Genomic DNA, 24,586 nt, shown 5'->3' on the forward strand with positions numbered 1-24,586 from the left:
CGCTTGTACGTATTATCACAATCGTTTGTGTTACAAACATCTTCTACTATACCCTAAATGAAATCATTGTGCTAACTGCACTCTATGACACATTTAACTTTTATCTTTTTCTTTGACCTTGTTAGTTCTGATTATCAGTTGTTTTAGAGTGTTAAAAGGTTTGCTTTAGAGCGGATCCTGTCCTGTACTTGGAAGTCCTTGATTTCCAGGAAAATTTTGCTTTGATTGAAGGAATGGAAGCCTTGAAACAAGAACTTGAGGCTGAAAAGCTGAAGTGCAGCCTGCAATAGTTTCTGATTATGATCAATCTCACTCTAATTTTTGTACACATCCAAGAAAACTATTTCCAGAGCTAGCACAATCTCCAAGGTTGCTGCTTCCATTGATTATGCGAGAGAGGTGTATTTAAGCTAAATGCTCGCACGGTGTCCGTTGCAGATCTGAATTCGTGATGCTTTCCTGGAAATTGAGTTTTTCTCATAAATTTGTTGTGGACTATCACTGTTTTCCTTTTTATCCCTGCCTCCCTGGTGATAAGTTGTAGTTTCTATAGTTCTAATTGTGATCACAATTCTCCAGATTAGACATGTTAATTCGTATTAGAGAGAAATTAATTTACATGATAGTGATGATACATTGTAAATAAGGTAATTAAGATTAAAGTCTCATGATTCCCAAAGTACTTATTTTGCATTTACAGTATTGGCAAGTTGGCAGACTCGATGTAAACTAATAATTTAGTCCATTTTAATCTTAATTGACCATCACTTACCTTTTTTAGATGAGCAAGCGACTAAAAAGGTGACCTGTAGAAGGTCATGTTAATTCCTCTCAAAACACGACGAATCTGAACGAACTGAATGAAGGCATCACCCCAAATGATATGAATTCCTCTAAAAATCATACAATTAAGCAAAATATCAACAGTCACACGTATTACACGGCCTCTAAGTTGATATACTTTTATGAACATCTACTATAATTTCAATTGATGTCTTTTGTTAAAGAAAAAGAAGAAAGTTACATTAGTGGGAAATGGACCTTCATCCAGCATAAAGTAGAGGATGGTAGAGCTTGCTCAATATTTCAAATACGATATTATCAATATGCAATAATAATGGATCGAACGCGCACACCATCTTTTCTCCTTCTCTATTCGATTAAAAGCACTGGCTCTTACGAAGCTATACGTTCGTTTCGTTGTTTCGTTTAAAAAATCTCTGCTTGAACTCACTACTAGTTGCTAGATGCATCTTTTTTCTGTTTGTCAGTAAACCAACCAGGATATATTGCTGGGAAGTAGTAGCTCACCAGGTGCGTAGCTAGTGACAATGAAATGGCTAGTTCAATACATGATTTTCATTCTATTGTTATATAAATGGAGCATGAGTACAGCATCATCATCATCACCAGAGATAGCAAAGAAGAACTGTATGTCGGTTTGCGGAGGAGTTAACATCCCGTACCCTTTCGGGATTGGACCTAAAAACCATTGTTACTTTAACGACTGGTACGAAGTAGAATGCAACCTTTCTGTTCCAGTAGCGAAGCCGGTCTTGAGACGTCTACAGCTGGAGGTATTTCTGTTGAAAACATCACGCTTTTGGTTGCGAGTCCTATCACTTACTTTGGTTGCAAGGGGAAGCAATCTCGGCCGGCGGCAAATCTGAGCGGAAGCCCTTTCATGTACTCGCTTGACAACAAATTCGTTGCAGCCAGTTGTGGCTTCCTTGTCTCGGTTATCTCAGGTCCAAACCAGACTACTGTTGCTGCGTGCTCGTCGATGTGTGTTGCAGATCGAAGTGTAGGCTACTGTGATTGGGGCGTCAACTGTTGCTGGACTGGCATTTCTCCATATCTTTCCACTTTCAGTGCTGTCAGAAAACAACAAGATGAAACAAGAAATGCGACGGATTGCAAGGATTATGCATTCCTGGTCAACCAAAAATGGTTTGAAAAAAATCTATTAGGAAACACTGACGACATCTTAAACTCTAGCGTTATAAAGGGAATGGACGTCGTTGCTGTAAACTTGGATTGGGGCTTAAGCTTAACGAGAAACAAGTCATTAATCAAATCGTTTGAAGCACTCGTCCACTCCCCAGATCAGAGGAGCCTGAATGACTCGAGACCTTCATGCATAAAAACTTTTGATGTCCTGGGTCAATGGTCTGATTGGTATCAATGTGCGTGTCCGCCAGGCTTTGAAGGAAATCCCTACCTTCTCCAACGTTGTACAGGTAAATCTATAAATTAATGGGAAAAACTTGCGTACAAACTAATATGTACGTGCGCGTCCAAACTCTTGTTTATTCGCACACTTTGAGAATATAAATACATGATTTTAACAGTTCAAAAGTTTAGTTTATTACTAAAGATCATTTATGTAAAAGATTAACATAAACAAAAATCGTTTGCTTTGTCAATTGCATCAAACAAATGAACGGTTATGGTGAAAGTTAGTAGTCTCATGATCAACCGTCAATTTGTTTGATGCAATCGACAAAGCAAACGATTTTTGTTTATGTTGATCTTTTACATAAATGATCTTTAATAATAAACTAAACTTTTGAACGGTTAAAATCATGTATTTATATTCCCAAAATGTGCAAATAAATGAGAATTTAAACGCATGCGTACATACTAGTTTGTACGTAAGTTTTTCCCTAAATTAATTATATCCTTTCTCAAATTACTGATCGAACATATGTTCTTTAATCAAATTATTACTGAACATTTTCAAACTCACGCTTTACAATATAAAAAAAAAAGAAATCTCTTATATAAACCAATTGGCGGAGCCAAGATTTGGTGTGAGTGGGGGCGATTTACTTATATAACTAAAGTAATGAGGAAATTGGGGTGAACTATTAGATTTTATAGAGAAATTAGGCTACTATGATTTATTCACAAGGAAAAAGAGACAAAATTTTCAGTGAGCACAGCAGCCCCGGCCTACTCAACTCTATGCAAGTCCAATGCCGGATCCAGAAATCATACTACGGGAGGATTTTAATTTTTTTTCATGACTGATAGTGATTAAAAAAATGTAGCTCTTGTTAAAAAATTTACTATGATATACTAAATATATACTTTATCGGTTTGAAAATAAAAATACATCCAACATTACTATTAAATCATCGATTATGGACATAAAGTTTTTGGAATTAAGCATATATAGAACTTAATCAAAATTAAAGACAAAATAATCAATTTATTCTTGTATGGACTTAAAACACCAATAATAGTAAGATAAAAATACATCTACATGTAATATAGAATTATTTGGGTGGGTTTGGTGCTCAATGAAACAACATAGCAAAGCTGCAAGACTAAAATATGTAGTGATAGTTGAGTATAGAAGAAGAAAAGAAATTTAAGGAGAGCAAAACCATATCTCAAAAAGACTACATCTTGTGTATTTTTGGTTAGAAACAAAAGACTATAACATTTTCTTTATATCGTCCCATGTAACCTATTGATTGAAATAACCTTAACCTTTCAACATAACCCCTATATTCTTAACAGTGATACCATCTATATATCCTTAGTAATTTTCCTTTAAATTTTTGGGTGGACTTGAAACCCCCAACCTTGCCCCGCGCCTGTGTAAGTCCGCCAAACAATAATCTCTATATCCAAATTTTAACCAATTGTTGACTTGCTGGGAACATAATGTTCCTGACTTAGCGGGATGTGACGATGTGTGGGACAATTCAAATTCATCTTGGTCTCCTTTGAACTCATGATACGTATATGCTTTTTTTTTTTTAAACAACTGAAACTCATGATACATATATGCTGCGTACACCCTTTTCTACATTTTTCTATGTGTACGGGTTCACCACGATGTTTATCTTGCGTTTATGTATTATGTGTTTCAGATATTGATGAATGCAAGGATAGTAATCCATGCGTGGGTTCTGATCTTAATACAACTAAGGGCATGCGGAATATTAGTAATGCGATATGTAAGAACACAATCGGGGGTCATACTTGCTACTCAAATAGAACAGGCCAAACCTGCGAGTTGTTTGCCGGAAATAACGTAGCTCAATGCTTCAATAAAAGTAGACATCACTCTCAGCTCAGGCCTATTCTCTCTGGTAAGCTCCATACGTACTGTCAACTAATTTGCATGCATGTTGGCATCAATTAGCTCAATCCTAGCTGGTGAAAATTGTTAATTGTGAGTAGTAGTACGTTAAAAGAAGAACTAAAAACAAAAATTGTTAATTGTACTTTAATTGCCAACTACATCCAATCTGTTGATATATATGAACAAGAGGGCCGGGTGGCCGATTTACCAATAATATGAACAGCAACGTAGCAACGTATTGATCTTATGCTAATTCATTATGATCTCACTATTATTATGCAAATGGACGTTAAATGTGCAGGTCTTGGTGCTGGTATTGGATTATTGTTATTTCTCAGTGGTGCATGGTGGGTATACAAAGTTGCAAAGAAATTGCAAAGCATTAAACGTAAGGAGCTGTTCTATAGACAGAATGGCGGTTTATTGTTAGAGCAGCAATTATCGTCCAGTGATATTAACGTCGAGAGAATCAAATTGTTCAAATCCAAGGAGTTACAAAGTTCTACTAATAATTTCAGTGTTGATAGAATTATTGGCCAAGGGGGGCAAGGTACTGTTTATAAAGGCATGCTGACGGATGGAAAAATTGTGGCTGTTAAAAAGTCTAAGATTGTAGACAAGGCAAATCTTTCAGAATTCATCAATGAGGTTGTCATTCTCTCCCAAATCAACCACAGACACATCGTTCAACTCTTGGGTTGTTGTTTAGAGACCGAAGTTCCTCTTTTGGTATATGAGTTTATCCCTAATGGAAACTTGTTTCAGTACATTCATGAACAGACTGAAGAGTTTCTACTTACATGGGAGATTCGTTTACGAATTGCTACAGAAATTGCAGGAGCTCTTTCCTACTTACATACCTCAACTTCGTCTCCGATTTATCATAGAGACATCAAGTCCACGAACATACTCTTAGATGACAAATACAGAGCTAAAATTGCTGACTTTGGAACATCAAGATTAGTTGCCATCGACCAAACTCACCTGACCACAAGAGTACATGGCACATTTGGCTATTTGGACCCTGAATACTACCAATCAAGTCAATTCACTGAGAAAAGTGACGTCTACAGCTTCGGAGTGGTGCTTGTTGAGCTCCTGACCGGAAAAAAACCAGTGACAAGGTCAGACGAAGATGGAATGTACAAAAGTCTCACCACATATTTCCTAATGTCAATGCAGGAAGATTCTCTATTTGACATTATTGATGCTCGAGTGATGAATGAAGGCTCTAGAGATGGTATTTTGGTAGTCGCTAATCTTGCCAAGAGATGCTTGGCTTTGCACGGAAGGAAACGCCCCACAATGAGAGAGGTCACATCAGAATTAGAGGCAATCCAATTGTCTGAGAAACCTTCCGGCCCTCAGGAAAGCTTTGAAGGGGTTGAACTTGACCGTGATTATCAAATTGAGCAGTGGGATGATGTTGTTTCTAGTTCAACAATGACAACTTGGGAAGCTGCTCCGACTACATCATCCAGTTGAATTTCCCTTGATGTTTGCGAAGATATGCTGAATAATTCGTTTCTGGTAATGTTAAAAGTATTTTGAATTTGCTGCTTTTGACATTTTATGTTATTTTCCTCTAAATATTCTTCTTTAGTGTGTGCTATATACTTTGCTATTAGTGAATGATCACTAAACCAGAAACGTTGCAAGACGAAGCGACTACTAATTTTATTTTGGTAGTTGCTAATCTTTCAAAAAGGTGAAAGAGATCGATGCTTGTGATCTTGTTTAATTAGTGTATGCTCTATATGCCATTAATCGATCAAAGCACCGAGATATTGGAGTAAATGGTACTTTCATATTTCTTCAGAACTTCTTTATGTATTTACCGCACAAAGTAGAGTACTCGTGATTCCTCGTACTTGCTCAACCTTTAGTCAATACTCAATAGTTTAATCCTGACTCACCAAATGTGGCAAGTAACCCTGGCCATATCCAGCAAGTTACCTAATCACTGGTTGGTAATACTTTAGCAGGCAATTGATTAAAAAAATCTCCAGTATTAGGCAGTTGGTTAGCTATTAGCACCAAAGGCTAGTACAACCCTTAAGGGGAAATTAACCAGTATTACAAGAACTATTATAATTTGATCCAAACAAAGCATATGACTACATAACGTTATCATTCACCTCCAGCACAGCATACTCATGGACATGAATGTGTACTTGAAAAATGGAGACAAACTTGATAGATGGTTTCAAAACGTGAAACATAAGAATGATAAGGAAAACACGTATCAGAATCAGAAAGACAATGAGAGAAATGCCACAGTATATTTCAATTAAGTTCCCATCTGTTCTCTCTGAACGCAGATTTTTAACTGATCAATGTCCATATATTTACCATTTAGGAGAAAGCTAACAACTCTGTAATATAAACAAGGGAGCTAAAACATAATCAAATCCTTTTGCAAGTGAATTTGACGACAGAACAACAAATGTATCTCCCAATATCCAGGGTGATGTTTACTTGTGTATCATCAACATGATTCACATACAACACGCGGTGGTGACAAGAAAGAGATTTTGCCCCAACAGACCCTAACCCATAATTAAATTTTTTTCTCCCTTGGTTTTTGCATCTTTTTTTTCTCTTATCAATACCAATAGAAATAAAATGTTTATGACATATATTACTCAATAAGGGGAGTAGCTGTGAGGACCAACTCACGAACACAATGACAAACTGTATTCTTCTCCAAGGGCGGCGGCAGGTAGCAACCTCTTGCCCAACACACAAACAACATGATGCTTACATAAAGTCCTCTTCCAGCTCCTGCAGTGACTTGTTTGCAGATGCAATTTGTTTGTTGGATGTCATATTTTCATGAACCATCAAGCCTTTGTAGCTCCTCAGCTCTGCTTGTTTCTCCTTTTCAAGCCTTTCCAACTCCTCACGCCGTTTCTGCAAAATACTATCTTTTAGAAACGATTTGTTCTAGAGAAGAATATAACAAAGGTCACCCAAAAGAACACAAAATGCAGCCAGATTCTATTCCACTACAACCAGTTTCCAATATTCTGTATTTTAACTTTCACAAATCCACTACCTCTTCTTTTCAGAAGAGGTAATAAACTTTTGAGAAAAAAAATGGAGCTGTTATAGGCACATATTACTGATAAGTAAGAGTATCATCCTCAGAGAAACCAAAAATTGCACCTAAATAGTTTCAGAAGTCACAACTTAGAAGCCTTGTATTGGCCAAAACTGAACGGTGGAGACTTACCTTCTCTCTCAAAAACCGCTTTCTCTCATCTCTTTCTGCAGAGTTAACTGCTTCTCGCTCAGCTGAAGTTAAAATGTATTTAAAAATGTTAGTTGTAGGCTTGTAGCTCTATCCTGGAAGAGTTAGATAAGCACAACATTTGAAACCATACTACATACAAGCCGTCATGTATGAGAATAGAGATATATAAGAAATCATAGTATACAAAACCGCCAACTTACCAAAAAGAGCCGTAGAATATCGAATGGAATTTCATTTAGAGAAAACAAAGCTGAGAATATATGTTTACCTTTTAAGTCGGGTTTCCTTTCCACTTTAGTCTTGTTCAGTCTATTAACAATCTCATTAACCCTTTTCTCCACTTTCACAGTTCGAACCTAGAGAAACCATTACTCACTATCAACACGTGTTTGTTAAACCCAATGAGAGAAATACATGAATCCAAAGAACAATGCACCTAGACTACCATCCAAATAAGCTTACATTCTTCGAACTGTAGAAACCAACTTGGCCAACATCCATGGATGCAGTCTTCTTCAAATTGGACCAAGGAGTGTAAACCACATCAATATTGTTCACCTTGTTTCCTGCAAAACAACAACTCATTAAAACACCATCCAATGCAGTAAAAAACCAATCGGACCAAAGAAAAACAAAAGCCCCCTTGCGTCAACAGAAAAGTAAAACGAAACCAAAATTACTCTAAAGAAGGAAGAATCAATCTAGATTATGCCTTGGATGGAATTTGCTTTGACAAGCTGCACGCAATCCTCCAGTAAACCTTCACTGATATCATCAATGGTCTGTCCTTTGTGCAGTCTCACATAAACATGCGCCGACGACATTTTATCCACATGGAACCTGCAACACCCCCACAACAAACAGTCCTAACCTCAATTCCAACATTTGCAATAGCATCACAACATTCTCAATCCGAAACAGCATAAATCAAATCAAACCAAACCTCAATTACACACCTAACTGAATCCTATATACACAGTTACGAGATGAAATTGGTAAAATTGAAAAAGTAGAGGGAAATAAGAGATCACCAGATGTCTTCGGGGAAGCCGTATTTGATGAGCTCCTCGTTCTCGTACTTGTCGAGGCCCATGAAGATGGTGAAGTCGCCGACCTCAGGGCGGGCTTTGAAGTAGAACACCATCTTCTTCTTGTTGCTGGCTTTGGGGCCTTGGAAACCACCGATGCAACCACAGAGAGAGAGAGAGAGCGCCTGTGAGGAGCTAGGGCTTCGTTCCGCCTTCAAGCTTTCCAATTGGGATTTTGGGAACGCGGTTTCTTTTCCATTTTTATTACTACGAATTATTGTGTGGTTTTCTTTTTGGGCCTGTTGGGTTTACGAATCGCCCAGAAGGTTAGTAGGTTACAGTTGGCAAAAGGATTCTCCTACCAATTGCAAAGTATTCTCACCAAATCAAACAGGGAATCAAGAACGCTCGGACAATTTTTAATTTTTTATGTTCGTTTCATCTTCTAGAAAAGAATTTTCATTCCCCTTATTTATTAAAATATGACACGATTTGAAAAATGAATTCACTCTGTCACAATTTACACGCTTAAGAATCTTCTTTCGTTAAATGTTGATTTCAAAATATTATATTCTCACCAAAACAAGTAAGCACCATTTGTAAAATTAAAAAATCGGTGAAATTATAGTTTCGTCACTTCGTCTCAGTTGATAGTATGCTTAATAACGACTTACAATGGTTCATTTTATAGAGCAACACTATGATTACCTCTGCAAATCCATCAAATTGTACGTTTGGTCATTTAGTTTCATAGAACAAATTAATAATTCTAATCTCGAACCCAGTAATGATGGTAAGGCTTCCATTATCTTTCAATTTTACTGGCAAATGATAATCATTTTTGTTCTCTTGCACATAGTGGATCATCCAACTATTTTTCAGCGGAAAGATCATCAAAATTGACTAGTCATAGATAAGTGCTCGACTTTATTTTTGGTCAAAAGGGTGCTCGACTTTGCAATTGCTGTGATCATAAGCATTCAGATTCAATGTATCTATGTGTTCCACTTGAGCTTAACTAAATGAAGAACATGTTCCCCCTCATTATCTAGACAGAGCATAGTGACGAAAAATGCTCATGATCTTACCTCAGATTGTCCAAAGGTCGTGTATGTTCATAATATATTCTTACCAATACAATATGTTCATTCTAGTGATACAAGATTTGCACAAACAAGAACATTTAGAGAAAATAGTTATTCGATTTCATCTGGTGTGACCTAACTTGTACAACATGTCATCTATGATGAAACTACAATTTTCTTTTTTCCTCTAGAGAAAACAAGAAGAAGAAAAAAGAAATTTAAGAAAGATAAAAATTGCATCAAGTTCGACATGCTAGCTTGTAAAGCAGGTCATCTCTGATGATACTACATTTTTCTTTTTTCCTCTAGAGAAAAAAATAATAACAAAAGAAATTTTAAGAATGATTCACAGGCTCTACCCATCATACTTGCAGAGGTTTTCGAAACCCATGTATTCATTATGGTTTATCTTATAAATCATGTTCGATATTCCAACCCCACCTGCCAAAAAGAACGAGCACCTCTTAGAAGTTGTAAACTAAATTTGAAGTTTACATATAGGATGTAGTTAAAAACTTAAACTAAAATACTTACCGAGTGAGATTGCACTAACAAAAATCATAAAAGATAGAATGAAAATGATCAATGATGCCCTCCCAAATAAATTGATCAGCCTCCTCACAACATGCTGTCCTATAATGGCGGCAATGAATGCCACAGCCGTGTAGTAAGCAGCTGCAGAAAGATTGCAGAGTATAAAAGCATGCCATGGACTTTGTCAAGAAGAAAATTATTTTATTGTATCTCTCTATTAAGTAACAATAATCGGAGGGAGGAACTTACCATAAGGAACTGGAAATCGTTTGAGAAGGAAGTATTCTACAACAGACATAGATGATGAGAACATCATTGCAAAGGTAGCTGTGGCGCTGGACACCTGCAGGCAAATCATGGAGCTTTAGAAAAAGCTAAACTACTTGCTGCTTATTTGTTTTTTAAGAAATTGGGATTGTAAGCATCGAACACAGATCTGATATCACAGATGAAAATTACAAGCACACACCTGAGGGGGGATTCCGAGCTCCAAAAATAGTGGACCCATAATAAATCCTCCACCTAGTCCTAGCAATCCTCCTACAATTCCTGCAATGACGCCCATGAGACAGTAGACAATCAGCTGGTGCACTCGCCAATTTGTCCCTTCCTCTCCCTTTGAGGCTATTACTTTCCTTCCCTGGTATAGGCCAACTGCCTCATACGTAGATACACCTAAAGAGACTGGGATCTGCATAACAAGAACAATTGATGACAGTGTTCAGGTATAGGGTTCTAAGTTCTAACATGTTATATATGCACAAAAAGCAATATGTCAACAGACAGACAAAGCAAACAGTGGAGGCTACTTGTAGTACCTGTAACAAATTCACTACCCAATAGGCTGTTGAACAAGTAGACGTGTGATGCTGTGGTGGACATAACATGATTATTTAACTGTTAGTTCAACATTATAATATATCCAGGGAAGCTTACGGTAACTTTTTTCTGATAACTAAGTTGAAAGAAGTAAAACCTTGGCGAGTTGCAGTGCAAGAAATGCAACCCAGACAAAAACCAGAAGTCCACACTCTTTCCAGTAAACATTCTCCACAAGAGAGACCTGAAATGTTCGTCTAAATTTAGTTTCAAAACCAAACTAAATGGTCAATACGAGCTTCTGAGGTAGCACTTACATCTGGATCCCTTTGTTGGTCACTTTTTGGGCCACCTGGAAGAGGCTTGTATTCTACATCCCCACCAGCACCTAATTGAACGAGCAGATATATTATGGATGACCATAAGATCAACTAGACAAAAGATTTTCAACTATGTTGGCAAACAATGAATGAACTAACCATTTGACTCTCGTCGCTTTGCAGCTTCCTACAATTCAGAAAAATTGATGTTACAGATACATTTAGTAATTTGGGATAGAAGTTAGACCAAAAGAAGTTGGAAATCATATAAATTCTATAGCTTCTCCCCATAATGCCATCCTGAACCTGATTAGATTTTAGGATGACATGACCAAACATGCAGTACTAGATGAAATAACATGCTATAATTCTTGAATTATCTTATACTAAAAACAGAAAATTGGGTCTCTTCTAAGAGCAATGAAAAGGAACTAGTTCTGATGTCATGGCAGCTTCGGTTATAGATGAGTTACCATTTTCATGATAGTTTCTTTTTTCCATGTTTCAACACCCTTGAAGAATGCTTTTGTTGATGTGCCTGCAAATGACAATTATAAGTAATCCGGCAATTCAGGATCGATATAAAGCCTAGCAAGTACAAAACTAAGCTGACCATTACCTATAAAAAGAACAATAAGCAAAACTGTGACCATCCAATCAGCAAAGATCACATTGAACGCCACTCCTACACTAATTCCCAACATGAGCATGGGTTGGATAAGCACCGCCAAATCATAGTCGATAATGGGCATATCCAGCGTGGGATGCCTCAGCTTAAGATTGTAGTACACAGTTGAGGCAGCTGCACCCATGATCATACCTGATACAGATCAAAACATGATCATGTAATTCCAGTCAGTAAATCAATATAACAGTTAATCAAAAGCACATCGCAATTGAAGAAAAAGGGCTTCATCAATCTGTTGCTTACATTTCGATATAGCTGTTGACGACTTTGGATCAAACCCAACAATCAGGCTAAGCATGGGAACAAAAATCCCACCACCACCTACGCCGCCGACACTCCCGAACGCCGCTCCAAAGAATCCAATAGCAGTCCCAACAATGATCTGCCACCCGAACTTCATCTCCTGTAGACCAAAAAAAAAAATCACATATCTCAAAATTACAACTACTATAAAAAAAAATGTAAAAACTACCTACAAAAATTTCAGACTCCATTCATACATACAATGCACACTACGCAAACCAATCCTTACCGGCCAAACATGTTCGTAGCCGACTCTATCCGATTGCCACAAGAAATTAACTGCTCGTAACAGAGCATCGTTGCCGGAAACAGATCGCTCCGCCGCAGCGAGCCTCGAGCTTTCGAGCCTGAGCCCTCTCTCGGCCTTAATACACACAAAGGCGACGGCGAAGTTTAACATCACCATGCACACGGATCTCACGCCCTGCCATTTCGCGCCCAACACCGCCATTTTCCAATCCCCGAAATTCAAACGCAGCTCTTCTTCTAGAAGCTCGAGCGTCTCAAATAGACTGAAACCACCACCGAACGATTAATCTGGAGGATATTCCGTCAAATAAGCCGGAAAACGCGGGAGAAGATGACACCAGAGCGAGCGAAGCAGAAACAAGATTGCTGAGGAAGAAAGATATGATGTCTCGTTTGCGGTTAGGGGTAGAAAGGGAATATAAAAAATTGGAGGAGAGTGTTTATTTTAAGATTCAAAGGCCAGAAATGGCAGAAGGGAGGGAAGAAAAAGGTGTCTGGTTCTCGACGGCTCTGGTTTGATGTATCAGGCACGGATTACGTAGGCATTATAATAAATGGCAATGAGAGGTGAAGGGTTGAGGATTGGCTAATACGACGTCGTTGGTTGTTGTTGGGATTCGGAGAGTGTGTGGGATTGATTGATTGAAGACGAAGAGGAGAGAAAATCAAGGGAGGGAGGTCAGGGTAGGAGAGGAGAGGAGAGGAGGAAATGAAATATATTTCGGGTCTCTTGGGTTTTTGTATTTATATATATCTTCGATCAGACGTAGAATATGTATTTTCTCATAGAGAAATTTTGATACCTTATCAAATGATTCATCTTTTTTTTTTTAATGGTGTAAAAGGAATCTAGATGGAGTTTAGGATAAAAATGTATGGTCACTTTTTGTGGTTAATGTGGATAAGAGCTTAATTGTCATTGTATAAAGGTTTGGTTGTATCACCCGTATGTGTGGTTATATAATTTCTCTATGATTTAGTGCGGAATTGATTATCATATCTTATTCATTTACGGATATGATTTAGTGAGACTTATTATTGGTGATTGAGTACATTCCATTTTTATTTTAGATAAGTTGTTGCTTATTGTTCCAAACTTCAACATTCTTGCCATTAAAAATAGATTAAGATTTAATTTCAATTAACATCGGTAAAATTCAAATTTGGGTATTGGGGTTTCATACATAAACTTGTACCAGTTATCACATTAACATGTATCATCTAATGTTTAAATGATATTGTAGACTTTGATATCATCCCTCATGTCATCCAAACAAATCATTCAAATTTTTTTTTTGTTGATTATGCATGCGTATGATATATACCTTTTGCTTAATGATATGATATACTCTTCAATATGCACGAAAACAAAAACTTTGTTAGGTTCATCCATAGATAATAGTATTAGGTACATTCATAGATAATAGTCTTTGCACGAAAACAAAAATGTATTAGGTGCACCCATAGATAATAGTATTAGGAGAGACCGTGAGACAAGAAAACTAATTAGTTTTTGATATTTCACAAAACATAGAGAAAATAATGTTATGATGTGAAGGGCAATTGTTTGGTAGCCAATTATAGTTTTAAAATGTAATTATGATTCATGATGAGGACAAATACAAGAAACATGTTACATACAACTGACACAATAATAATAATAATAATAATAATAATGATAAAGAACAAAAAGAGTGATATTGATTAGGACACCATGAATCCAGCTTAACAGTGACATTATGCTACTGGAAGTCAGTAGGTAGGCGCATCATGCACTAATGCCCTATCGTAACTCGCAGTTGAGTTAATCCGTTTAGACTATAGACTGTCTAGAGGAGGTAATTGCTTGTATATTTTGCAATATGATATAAAATTAGTATACGTAAATATTCAATATACGGCGTAATACTGATCTAATTTTGATAAAGATATACGGAGATCTCAATATATAAATGACTAAAATTACACCGTATATTTACATGTTGTGCTTAAGAGATTTCTAGCGAGTACATGGGTTCATTTCCTTTATTTGGCAACCCAAGAAAAATTCATGTGGGGGGAGGAAATTGGGGAAAATTCTAGTATATATCAATGTATGCTATACATCTCACATCCGACGGTTGATATTATTTTATGAGTGGGGTCAAAAAAATAATATCCGTTGTCAACCGTTAGATGTGAGATGTATAGCATACATTGATATATACTAGATTAACCCGGAAATTGGTTCCAAAATGAAAGAAAAATTGGGTGGAAAACGTTTCCCTCCCCACCCCATGAAAACATTTTCGTTTCCCGGTTGATTTCAGTTCTTTTTCTTTTCAGTTATCAAATGTGGCCAAAAGGTTGTAAAAGTGTGAATGGAATCATTCGTGTAATTCTCTTCAACCAAAAGAAACAAGCATGATGCACCTTGGTCTGATAAAGAAAAAGCCAACTCTTTTCTAAACAAAGAATCGATGAATTTCTCATACTATTTTATGCACTTTTAAATTGATGAATAGATTACTCTACTCATTCCATTTGAAAAGTACCAAGTATCTATCTGACTTATATTATTACTGTCGTAAGCTGCTCAATATATAAACAAGTAGATGAAAGAACGTTTATCAAAAGAGAGAAAAAGAAATGAGTAAAGGAGTTGCTCAAATGTTTTGTTAACTGAGTAAAGAGTAGCTACCAAGTTTTCTATCTTTCATCATATATTAATTTTAGAATTGAATCTATATCCGTCTGTTTGAAGTAATCGGATGAAAAATAACAATGAACTGAATGAAGTAGTACGATTTTCTTGACCAATTCACGTAACTATATATAAAAACCTACTAAGTATAAGCATCAACATCCCAAGTATGAACCATTTGCCAATTTAATACACTCAATTCTGCATCTTACGTAGATCCAATGGAATATTCAATGGCTCACGGTCATCGACACGCATGGATGACTTGTATATAAGCAAAAATAACATTACCTTCTTGTCTCTTTTGTCTGTTTTTGGTCCCATATGATTCCCCTCTATTGATCCCTAAACAAGTCTCAGGATCTGAGATCACAATCATTGCTCATATTCAACAGAGAAATAGCAGTCAATTTTGCAATGGCGCCACTTGTGCTGCGCTATCTGTGCTTTCATTCGTTGGTCCAATTCGCATGTGATCATCTCAACTATAATGAATGCCGGTCCATCTTGATCGACCATGCTTGCAATATGGTCCCATATTTACTGCTCTTTGCTTTCCAGCACTGTTTCCTTCTTCAGAAACAGAGCATTACTGGACGGCACTACCTTCATGGAAGATTTGGCAACATTGAAATGGAAAAGCAGGATTGGAGTTATCATCATCATGTCCACGACTCCATGAGCTAAAAGGAACGACGAGTCAGGAGAAACCTTGGAAGCCAAGTTACTTAGCACACAACTGTTCAGATACATTAGAATTTCTTTAGCAATGGTTGGGAGGCTGCATGTAAAACCCACACATGTGAATCGTGATTTGATGTCCTAGATTATTGTCGGCTGACAACAAAGTAAAACCTCTAGAGGAAGACATCCCCTAGAGAGCTGTTAAGGTGTAATTTCGTGCGAGTAATACGTACGAGGGCATGTATATTCCTTATTTTAGTTCATGAAGCTGTTAAAGTGGCCGATACTATGCTGCAGTGCAGAATTGGAGCACTTCATATGCGCCGAGAATTAGCTATTAGGTGTAGAAAGCGTTTCAAAATACCAGTTTTAAGATATACTTCACAATATACATATGGTTAAGATTGCATCTTGTAATCGTACGGCTTACGTATAAAAGTTTATTTTTCTTCTCATTTTTCCCTTTGAAAGGTCTGCAGAGGATTATATTGTTCCATGCCAACAGGGTTTTTTTTATTAGTGCCTGGAGGCTGGCCTTTTGCTATCATTGAATCTAGATACACACGTTCAATTCATGTGATAGCGTAGTAGGATCATGTTGTACGTTAGCTTTTGTCAACGCCTCATTGGTCTCATTGCGAATATAATGAACTTTGATCTTATCCCCATAATGAAATTGAAAGATCCTTGTAGTGCTACCAGCCAAGCCTGGAGTTGAGGCGCGCAACCACACCTATGGGAAGGAAAGGATAGGACGGTGACACTGACGGCAATGGCCATGGAGTGTGTCATTAGCTCGAGAACAACTAAACCAGATTTGCACACGAACCATCTCAATTAGGATCATTACTATGCGATTGTCTCGGCCTCATGATCATAATTCAACATCTTCTGAGACATTCTGGTGCGAATCATCGTAAAATTGCTTTGCAATGAAAGTGGGGAGCATTGGCTTCACCTAACACATGGATTCAGAGAAAGGAACTCGGTCATTCCATTGCTCTTAAAACTGAATAATTCCATTCCCTCCTATGGTAAGGAAAAGAAACCCCACTTTTACCAAACGGGGATTTGCATGTGATCGATAATTACGAGGGTGGGGGAGCATCAGATCCATAAACAAGATAAATGCCTAGGAATTATATATATATATATATATATATCAGAGTGAAGGTTCACTCTGAAGTTTCAGAGTGAAGTTCCAATTTTGGCACACTTTTCGATCAAATTTTTTCACCATAAATGATTCAATATTTAGGTATGCTATTCAAGATCATCTCTACAAAATTTCATCTAATTCAAACATCGTTAAGGTATTGAAATTAGATTAAATCAATGAATGAATTAAAACTGTTCAACGTGAACCGTTCGTGTAAATCTCAATTTTGAAAGCTCAAATCATTGTCAAATTGGATGAAACTTTATAGAGATGATCTTGAATAGCATATCTAAATATTGAATCACTTATGGTGAAAAAATTTGACCGAAAAGTGTGTCAAAATTGGAACTTCACTCTGAAACTTCAGAGTGAACCTTCACTCTGGATAGGGACTGTATATATATATATATATATGAGAAAAGAAGATGGAACAAGTTGAAACATAGCTGTGTTATAAATTGTACGAAACTGAAAATTATATTATTTCTTCCTCATTTCAAAATCTGTTACAAATGTGTGCGGGTTCATAAATTACCAAGATAAGCTTTAAGGCACTCGGTAGCCTTGAGAGAAACAGTTTCTTTTAGTAGGAAGGGTTTGGTGTGTCGGTGGTTTCTCTGTATTTCAACTTACTCCGTCTTCTTGTTAGGTTTGTCATCATTATCTGCTTCAGATTTTGTACTGGTCTTCGACTCATCGAACGCCAATAACTGCATAATATAATTGACAAACCAGTCAGCAAAGTGATCAACATATCTGAAGTAGATAGTCTAAAACTTGCAAGCAGTCACTTTTCTAAACTTAACATTATTTACACTACATTGCCACATGCATGTAATTGCATAACCAAAACATATACAAAAAGGGAAATGCCAGGGTGTATGAACAAACCGGTTTGACATCACCATTCCAGAGGCAATGGGTAGCCAAAAATCCAATAACAGCTGGTACAATATACAACAGTGCAGGCTGCAAATAGAACGCGACAAGGAGGGTCAGGAAAATAATTCACTCAGATGTACTGGAGAAACCAAAAATTTACTGCAATGGGATCCCCGTGCATGTACTAGTTCAACATGAATGCTCATCATGAATGCGTGCAACATAATGAAGAAAATCTCGCCTGTGCAGCCTGAAACCAGTTCATTACAACTATTGTAAGGACCAACCCCATTGTGTATCCCAAAAACGCACTCTTGAAATACTGGCCTTCTTTCCCTCTAGATACATCAAATCTCAATGCCAGCGCCACAAAAATACCTGAAGGGAAGATAAACCCCCGAAGTTAGTAACTAACAAAGCAAATGAGTTAATTCATTTTTCATTAATGCATTAGCCTACTTCATAATTGCTGGTTAACAACACATTGAAAACCTTCAACCTTCAGTAATCACAAAAAACAGGAAGATTGTAGGCTACGACTATTACAAAAACCATTATCACTCTCACCGGGGATAACAATATCACCAAGTCCAAGCATGGAAAATGGACGTGCAATATCTGCTGTAGGAAACAACAGCTGCAGGACAAGTTGAATGAGGATGTCAACAGGTGTATTTGAGCTCTAAAACACATCAAAACTCAGAAGACCAAGACACTGGAAAAATGCTCATTGATTTGATTTACCAACCTTAATAGGAGCATCGAAAGATTTTGCAACACTGACCATAACTGGAGTGAAGAAAACCCAGAATATATCATATACGAAAAGACCAGCCTGCAACGCATAAATAGTTGAGAACTAAATTACAGTACACCTTATATGAGGACATCAGATAAGAACACATTCAAATGATTTAAAAATCAGTACAGGAAGACAGGAGCACAATTGAGGGCACATTTCTTACCAAAAGAATGGCTCCTGTCTTGAAAGATCCAAGAGATAGCATTTCTATTCCCTGAAAGAAAAAAATGAAAATCTTCGTTACATGCCACTCGCAACCAATGGGTTTCAAAAAGTTCACAAAATACAGAACAGAAGACTAAAACTCAAGAGAACAAAAGTAAGCACACATAAAAGTTACTCAATATCTATCTGACTTACCTGAATACAAAAGGCAAGCCCCAATATGTTGTTAGCCAGCCAATGCTTCTTCGAAGCGTACCAAGCACAGAAAAAGAACCCAGGGATTGCAGCAAATATCTGAGACCTTGTGAACTCAATCTCAACAGCTGTGTAAGAACAGTGTAAGATAACAGATCAATCAACATGCTTCAAGTAAGATAGTGTCAACTATGTCGAGTGAGAACTCGGACAGTAAAGTTAGCATGATCATCTCAGGCAGACAGGACACACTGAATAAAATTACCATGATTGTTCTATAGTCTGAGCCAATAACACCCGAGCAAACATTAACATTACAATAGCACTTTTCATGTACAAAACATCTACGTTGGATTTCCAAAATCTTGAAAACTTAAACACAAGATAAGAATGATAAAGATAAAATTTTGTAACTAATGGTGCCATAAAAAAAGATACGAGAAACCTTATGATGATATTCAGAGCAAAATTGAACAAGTCACATACAACGGAAATATGGAAGATGCCAGATGATAAGGTCATTATTCCAACGATCTGGCAAATATCGTGCAATAGCAGGTAACAACGTCGCCCTGAAAATAAAATAAAATAAATGTTGCACTATAATTTAAATTGCAAAGGATAAAACTAAAACTAACAATAATATAGCAGTTTAAACTAAAGTACTAAACAGATGAGAAAAGGACATACGAGAGAGCGATAATTCCAAGAACAAAGAAATAGCACGTCAAAACAGCATTAACCAAGTCTTTGGATAAGAACTTGAAGAGTAAAAACAGTGACAACAGCATCGCACTCCCAACAAACGGGAAACGCATGGCATGTTCATTAGACATCGTCTCCTGCACGATTGAAGGAGCACTATTACAAATTTTCCAGGCATTGTAATCAAGAGAACAACAGATACATAAGTAAACAGATAAAAGAAGCAGCTGTGCTTACTGTGGGGGGAGTTGGCTTCACAGACCGGTAGCATCCCACAAAAACTGTGAGACATGCAGTCAAAACTACATTTAAGTTTGGATCTACCTTCACAACAAGTGGTGCTAACGTTAAACCTGCATATAAAAGAAACATAGTCAAGCTCACTTCTTGTAGGCACTACAAACTTTTAACATAAAGCTAGTTAATACCAAATGATATCGAGGGGCCCCTTAATTCACATATAAACACTAGTCACTACTATTAAGGGATAGCTCATTAATCTTCTAGCATGCAAGCACATGCATTGTAAATTTCACTAGACACATAAGAATCTATTGCACTTATTACACTGAAATCAGTCACAGGCAGGGGCGGATCTAGGGCATTGGTGAGGGGGGGGGGGGGGAAATACTTACCTAAGTACATGCCATATATTCATATGGTGTAGTTTTGCATGCTTGGTTTTGAAGTTTTGTTAATATCAAGCCCGCCCAAGATCAAACCCAACAAATGCATATTTGTGTCTATTTTTCCATTTACTTCCAATCTTCCTTGATTTCTTCAACATGTAATTAATCTATTTTATTTTCATTGTGCATGAATTTTGATTAAGGTCTTTGATAAATTCCAAAAATTTCCTTTTGCAATTGACTAAACTTATGACAATTTTTAATGGATTTCTATTTTCACATCAACAAGGTATACATTTAATGTATTATAGTTGAATATTTTATGCACTATAAATTTTTATCACTTCGGCCATTGAGAAAAAAATTTAAGTCCCCCAAGTTGTGAATCCTGGATCCGCCATTGGTCCCAGGAAACTACAGCCATCCTTGAATATGAATTACAAAGAGCAACAAAATATGAGTATAGAACCAAGTCCAGCACTCTATATATGGGTCTTTAACACCAAAACATGCGCCTACTTTTCTGCACTAACAGCATTGCTATAACAAGTTCATTACAGACTAATCCGGCTAATCTGAGTACTGTTAAACTCGATACCCTAACAACAACAACAATTCTATTCGTATTCAATAAGAGATTGAATTTTTACCGCCCAATTCATACAATGAACAACTCAACCTCAATTCTCTACATGCAAAATAAAAATTAACAAGAACATCAATTCAACAATTCAAATTCGGATTATAAGAACAAACCTGCTAAGGCGATATTGGCAAAACGCTCAATGTTCTTCATCGTTTTTGACGTAAAGAACAGAAATTCAGATCGAATTTGAATCTCACTGAATGTGTTCCCCTCCGCGACGAAACCCTAGAAAAATCAGAATCGAAATTTCGGATGCCCAAATTACAATCTCGAATTTAAAATCGACGGAAATTGCGGTCTGGGTTTGTAAGAGGAGACAAATTACCCGAACCAGTGGGCCGCGTTGCACCTGAATTTTCCACCGGGATTCGTTCCGTACAGATCGGATAGAGAGAGAGAGAGAATTAGAGAGATTTGGGATTTTTTGGATTTTGATTTTGATAAAATTTGCAGAACTAGGGTTTTACCTGTTGAACATTGCCGTGTGGTAATTCAATAGTTGACCAAGCAGACAGTGCTGTGAGGTAGGGGTTGGGTGACAGCCAATGAGAAATGAGAGTTGGTCAGAATGTAGATTCACGAGTGGGTCAAGGATACGTGGGCAGATGTTATTGGCCTGTTTTTACCAATAGTTACGTGGTCGCTGTTGATATCAACATTGCAGATTCGTTAAGCCAGTTACAAAGTTGATGACGGGTTCGGATCTTTTTACACGAGCCACGTAGGTCGATGCCCCGCTTCCAATCAAGTTTTGCCGTGTCGGATATTAGTAGCCTAAACAAATATCCTGCAATTTTACTGGCAGTAATTACTTTCAACCGTGAAACATATTATTCAAAGTACAGTAAATGATAGTTATGATGCACAGTGCCATTGGACAACTCGAAGTATCACATTTCTTAGAAATTATTGCATGCACACATCAATTTAACCGTTATATGTTCCGGCATTAGGACGTGTATTTACATGTCGTACACCGAAAAATAGATAGCATGTTCAAACGGAAATAGACTTTGTTTTAAGTGAGAGAACGAAAAGAGATTGTGAGGACATATGCACAATGGTTATGGTGATATTTAAACAAAATAAATATAGATTGTATCATATGGGCACAAGAGACTTCGCTTCATTTGAGAGAACGAAAACAAATCGCGGAGGACAATGAGGGGCAAAGGATTTTGCTATAGTTATGGTATGGGAAGTCATTTTAGTTTTCAGCTCCTAGAAAGAGGTATTTCGAAACGAATACTGAATAACAACATAAATTTATTTAATATAAAATCGTCATTCTTCTTATTTTATATGATACTAGACTCTCGCACCCTTATAATGTAGATGTTAATTTATCGCACGAATTTATTGTGTAAAAATAAATAAAAAATTATTTGTCGTTACATGTTTTATTTTATTATTTGAAGATTTATTCGTTTTGATTTTTTTAACACAATTTTTTTATTTAATTGTATTTAATAAATACAATATTTTAAACAAAATATAATTTGGCGATTTTTAAGATATTTACGTCAGAAAATCTTGTATAGACGTCAGGTAAAAAGATCGTGAGACGACACGCTTTTATTTTGGAGCACCTAGGTGAATGTTGCGAATGAAACCACCAAAGAAAGAAGGAGAAAAAAGAATAGAAAAAAGGACTGGAAAATATAACAAGGTTGGAGGAGAAGGAGGGAGCAGACACAGCAAAAGGGAATTCCTGCCTCTCTGGAATCCCCAAGAATGGGTCATCAGTTTCAGTACTTCCACCATCTTCAAACAACCCTAAACACTAAACCTCTCTTCTCTTACTCTTCCCACCACCCAATCCCCATCACTTGCTTCTCTCACCGTCCCAACCTCACTCTCTCCTTCCCTCCTTCCCTCTCTACCTACCAAAACCCCTCTACCAAACCCACTAAACCCCTCCGCCTCTCTCTCCCCTCCGCCCTCCGATCTCGCTTTGTCTGCAAATCCAGCGGCTCAGGTAATTTCTCTTCTTTAACTAACTCTACTCGGGTTTTCAATGTCCAAGGATTTAACCAACCTTGTTAACTGTTCAATTTGGCTAGAATTTGATATCCTATCACAGCCAGAAGAGAGAAGAAGACCTCACAGACGCGCCAATGGAATCTTCTGGATTTTACTTGTTAACATTGGGATATACTTGGCTGATCATATTTTTCAGGTACTGTGATAAATTATCATTCTTTGTCCAAGTAATTCATGCAGTACTGAACTGTATTTGAGTTTAGGGTGAATTGATTATGTGCTTTTTATCTCTAGGTTCGCGCAGTTAAAATGCTCTACTTGTATCACAGTTACCCTGAATGGTACCAGTTTCTAACTGCAACATTCTGCCATGCTAATTGGTGAGACCTCTAAAACCCAGTATGTCATAATGCTCATGTAACACATTGAGCTTAAGATCTTAATATGCATTCGTTTCAGGAACCATCTTTCGAGCAATCTTTTCTTCTTGTACATTTTCGGTGAGTGTTTGTATGTTTTCCATTTCCAAATAGATTCAATGAAATACTAAATTAGATGCATAAGTTTAGATATGGTAGGTATCCGATAAATAGTGACGGCCTTTTGTTTGTTCTACAGGCAAGCTAGTTGAAGAAGACGAAGGGAATCTCGCGCTGTGGCTTTCTTATATTCTTACAGGTGTTGGAGCAAATCTTGTTTCATGGCTTGTTTTACCAACAAATGCAGTTTCTATTGGAGCTTCTGGTGCCGTCTTTGGACTGTTTACTATCAGTGTCCTTGTAAAGGTATTACTATTTCTGAATTTGTATGACTTGTCGTGAGAGAATCAGTCTATGCTTAACTAACTCACCCCTGTTTTGTTTCATTTAGATGTCCTGGGACTGGAGGAAGATCCTTGAAGTTCTTATATTGGGCCAGTTTGTCATAGACAAGGTGAGCTGAGCTAAGGCATTTTCGCACTATATTAAAGCAATGTCATATCTTTTTGTGCATTTTCGTTCTTTTGGTTCAGTATGTTTCAATTCATTTTAATAATGTTATGATGCGTGTAAAAGCATAGATTACCCATAGAAGTTTCATGTTGCTACTTATGGCCATGACTAGGTTATGGAAGCAGCCCAAGCTTCTACAGGATTAGCTGTCCGCGGAGGCTCCTCTTTGATGAATGTCAATCACATTGCACATCTCTCGGGTGCTCTTGTTGGCGTGGTTCTAGTTTGGCTCCTTGGTAGAATTCCTTCTGAACCTCCAGAACAAGAAGGATTGGATTTGAAAAAGTAATAGGCAGAGATCAATCATAAGGGGAGTACGTCTGGAACTGATGTGCCACTAATGCACCACTATCTTTTGTATTCTAATTTTTGGTGATCATAAGATCATTTGTATATGGTTCTGATACTAATTGATTCAAAAGAAAAGAGAGAAATAGCCCAATTGGGGTTTTATGGTTATGCCCTGAATCTTGTTGGAGTTTATATGATGTTGATATCCTATCTTCATGAGCAGAGCTTCAAATAAATTTGGATACCCTTATCCATGGCCCTTGGATACTTCTTTTTCGGGTTAGAAAACAAGCATATATATGTTTCAGTTTTTGAACTAAAGCTATTTTGGTTTTTGGTGTAAGATACATGGTGAAACATATTGGTTTTCAGTACATATTCAGCGTGCT

At 37.1% G+C, this 24,586-nt stretch overlaps 5 protein-coding genes across 5 annotated transcripts; 2 read left to right on the plus strand and 3 right to left on the minus strand.

The window, feature by feature from the left end:
- The first annotated feature begins 1,200 nt into the window (after nucleotides 1-1,200).
- Nucleotides 1,201-5,751, plus strand: LOC126782792 (putative wall-associated receptor kinase-like 16). The gene is made up of 3 exons (XM_050508106.1): nucleotides 1,201-2,240; nucleotides 3,885-4,106; nucleotides 4,401-5,751. The coding sequence occupies exons 1-3, from the start codon at nucleotides 1,523-1,525 to the stop codon at nucleotides 5,582-5,584; spliced, it is 2,124 nt and encodes a 707-aa protein (XP_050364063.1). The 5' UTR covers nucleotides 1,201-1,522; the 3' UTR covers nucleotides 5,585-5,751.
- A 744-nt stretch (nucleotides 5,752-6,495) lies between these two features.
- LOC126782736 (uncharacterized) lies at nucleotides 6,496-8,669 on the minus strand. Its single transcript, XM_050508044.1, has 6 exons — nucleotides 8,387-8,669; nucleotides 8,068-8,195; nucleotides 7,818-7,921; nucleotides 7,624-7,711; nucleotides 7,335-7,396; nucleotides 6,496-7,012 (listed from the first exon to the last, which is right to left on the minus strand). The coding sequence occupies exons 1-6, from the start codon at nucleotides 8,497-8,499 to the stop codon at nucleotides 6,860-6,862; spliced, it is 648 nt and encodes a 215-aa protein (XP_050364001.1). The 5' UTR covers nucleotides 8,500-8,669; the 3' UTR covers nucleotides 6,496-6,859.
- An 896-nt stretch (nucleotides 8,670-9,565) lies between these two features.
- LOC126782492 (sulfite exporter TauE/SafE family protein 3-like) lies at nucleotides 9,566-13,064 on the minus strand. The gene is made up of 12 exons (XM_050507750.1): nucleotides 12,362-13,064; nucleotides 12,073-12,232; nucleotides 11,761-11,961; nucleotides 11,615-11,679; nucleotides 11,301-11,328; nucleotides 11,139-11,209; nucleotides 10,979-11,065; nucleotides 10,821-10,871; nucleotides 10,472-10,693; nucleotides 10,252-10,345; nucleotides 10,003-10,143; nucleotides 9,566-9,909 (listed from the first exon to the last, which is right to left on the minus strand). The coding sequence occupies exons 1-12, from the start codon at nucleotides 12,581-12,583 to the stop codon at nucleotides 9,824-9,826; spliced, it is 1,428 nt and encodes a 475-aa protein (XP_050363707.1). The 5' UTR covers nucleotides 12,584-13,064; the 3' UTR covers nucleotides 9,566-9,823.
- A 4,292-nt stretch (nucleotides 13,065-17,356) lies between these two features.
- On the minus strand, nucleotides 17,357-21,406 carry LOC126782962 (signal peptide peptidase). The gene is made up of 12 exons (XM_050508320.1): nucleotides 21,257-21,406; nucleotides 21,042-21,156; nucleotides 19,894-20,009; nucleotides 19,642-19,793; nucleotides 19,438-19,523; nucleotides 18,952-19,079; nucleotides 18,755-18,805; nucleotides 18,538-18,624; nucleotides 18,357-18,426; nucleotides 18,031-18,167; nucleotides 17,799-17,876; nucleotides 17,357-17,617 (listed from the first exon to the last, which is right to left on the minus strand). The coding sequence occupies exons 2-12, from the start codon at nucleotides 21,079-21,081 to the stop codon at nucleotides 17,537-17,539; spliced, it is 1,026 nt and encodes a 341-aa protein (XP_050364277.1). The 5' UTR covers nucleotides 21,082-21,156; nucleotides 21,257-21,406; the 3' UTR covers nucleotides 17,357-17,536.
- Nucleotides 21,407-22,568: 1,162 nt separating this feature from the next.
- On the plus strand, nucleotides 22,569-24,356 carry LOC126783576 (rhomboid-like protein 11, chloroplastic). The gene is made up of 7 exons (XM_050509069.1): nucleotides 22,569-22,909; nucleotides 22,995-23,110; nucleotides 23,209-23,294; nucleotides 23,374-23,414; nucleotides 23,533-23,699; nucleotides 23,785-23,847; nucleotides 24,019-24,356. Exons 1-7 carry the CDS (start codon nucleotides 22,666-22,668, stop codon nucleotides 24,193-24,195), a joined length of 894 nt encoding a protein of 297 aa, XP_050365026.1. The 5' UTR covers nucleotides 22,569-22,665; the 3' UTR covers nucleotides 24,196-24,356.
- Nucleotides 24,357-24,586: the final 230 nt, after the last annotated feature.

This window comes from Argentina anserina, chromosome 2, assembly GCF_933775445.1.
Source record: "Argentina anserina chromosome 2, drPotAnse1.1, whole genome shotgun sequence".
NCBI lineage: Eukaryota > Viridiplantae > Streptophyta > Magnoliopsida > Rosales > Rosaceae > Argentina > Argentina anserina.

Excerpts from the sequence above, each read along its gene's own strand:
- LOC126782962 (XM_050508320.1), bottom strand. The coding sequence starts at position 21,081 with ATGAAGAACATTGAGCGTTTTGCCAATATCGCCTTAGCAG. Across the intron at positions 19,524-19,641 it reads CTTGGAATTATCGCTCTCTC|GGCGACGTTGTTACCTGCTA; the intron begins GTATGTCCTTTT and ends TTTTATTTTCAG. Across the intron at positions 19,080-19,437 it reads GCATCTTCCATATTTCCGTT|CTGTTGAGATTGAGTTCACA; the intron begins GTATGTGACTTG and ends GTTCTTACACAG.
- LOC126782792 (XM_050508106.1), top strand. The coding sequence starts at position 1,523 with ATGCAACCTTTCTGTTCCAGTAGCGAAGCCGGTCTTGAGACGTCTACA. Across the intron at positions 2,241-3,884 it reads CCTTCTCCAACGTTGTACAG|ATATTGATGAATGCAAGGAT; the intron begins GTAAATCTATAA and ends TATGTGTTTCAG. Across the intron at positions 4,107-4,400 it reads GCTCAGGCCTATTCTCTCTG|GTCTTGGTGCTGGTATTGGA; the intron begins GTAAGCTCCATA and ends TTAAATGTGCAG.
- LOC126782492 (XM_050507750.1), bottom strand. The coding sequence starts at position 12,583 with ATGGCGGTGTTGGGCGCGAAATGGCAGGGCGTGAGATCCGTGTGCATG. Across the intron at positions 11,680-11,760 it reads GCTTATTGTTCTTTTTATAG|GCACATCAACAAAAGCATTC; the intron begins GTAATGGTCAGC and ends TGTCATTTGCAG. Across the intron at positions 10,872-10,978 it reads TTGCACTGCAACTCGCCAAG|CATCACACGTCTACTTGTTC; the intron begins GTTTTACTTCTT and ends TGTCCACCACAG.
- LOC126783576 (XM_050509069.1), top strand. The coding sequence starts at position 22,666 with ATGGGTCATCAGTTTCAGTACTTCCACCATCTTCAAACAACCCTAAAC. Across the intron at positions 23,111-23,208 it reads TGGCTGATCATATTTTTCAG|GTTCGCGCAGTTAAAATGCT; the intron begins GTACTGTGATAA and ends TTTTATCTCTAG. Across the intron at positions 23,415-23,532 it reads TTTCTTCTTGTACATTTTCG|GCAAGCTAGTTGAAGAAGAC; the intron begins GTGAGTGTTTGT and ends TTTGTTCTACAG.
- LOC126782736 (XM_050508044.1), bottom strand. The coding sequence starts at position 8,499 with ATGGTGTTCTACTTCAAAGCCCGCCCTGAGGTCGGCGACTTCACCATC. Across the intron at positions 8,196-8,386 it reads GGCTTCCCCGAAGACATCTG|GTTCCATGTGGATAAAATGT; the intron begins GTGATCTCTTAT and ends GGGGTGTTGCAG. Across the intron at positions 7,397-7,623 it reads AAGGAAACCCGACTTAAAAG|CTGAGCGAGAAGCAGTTAAC; the intron begins GTAAACATATAT and ends TTTTAACTTCAG.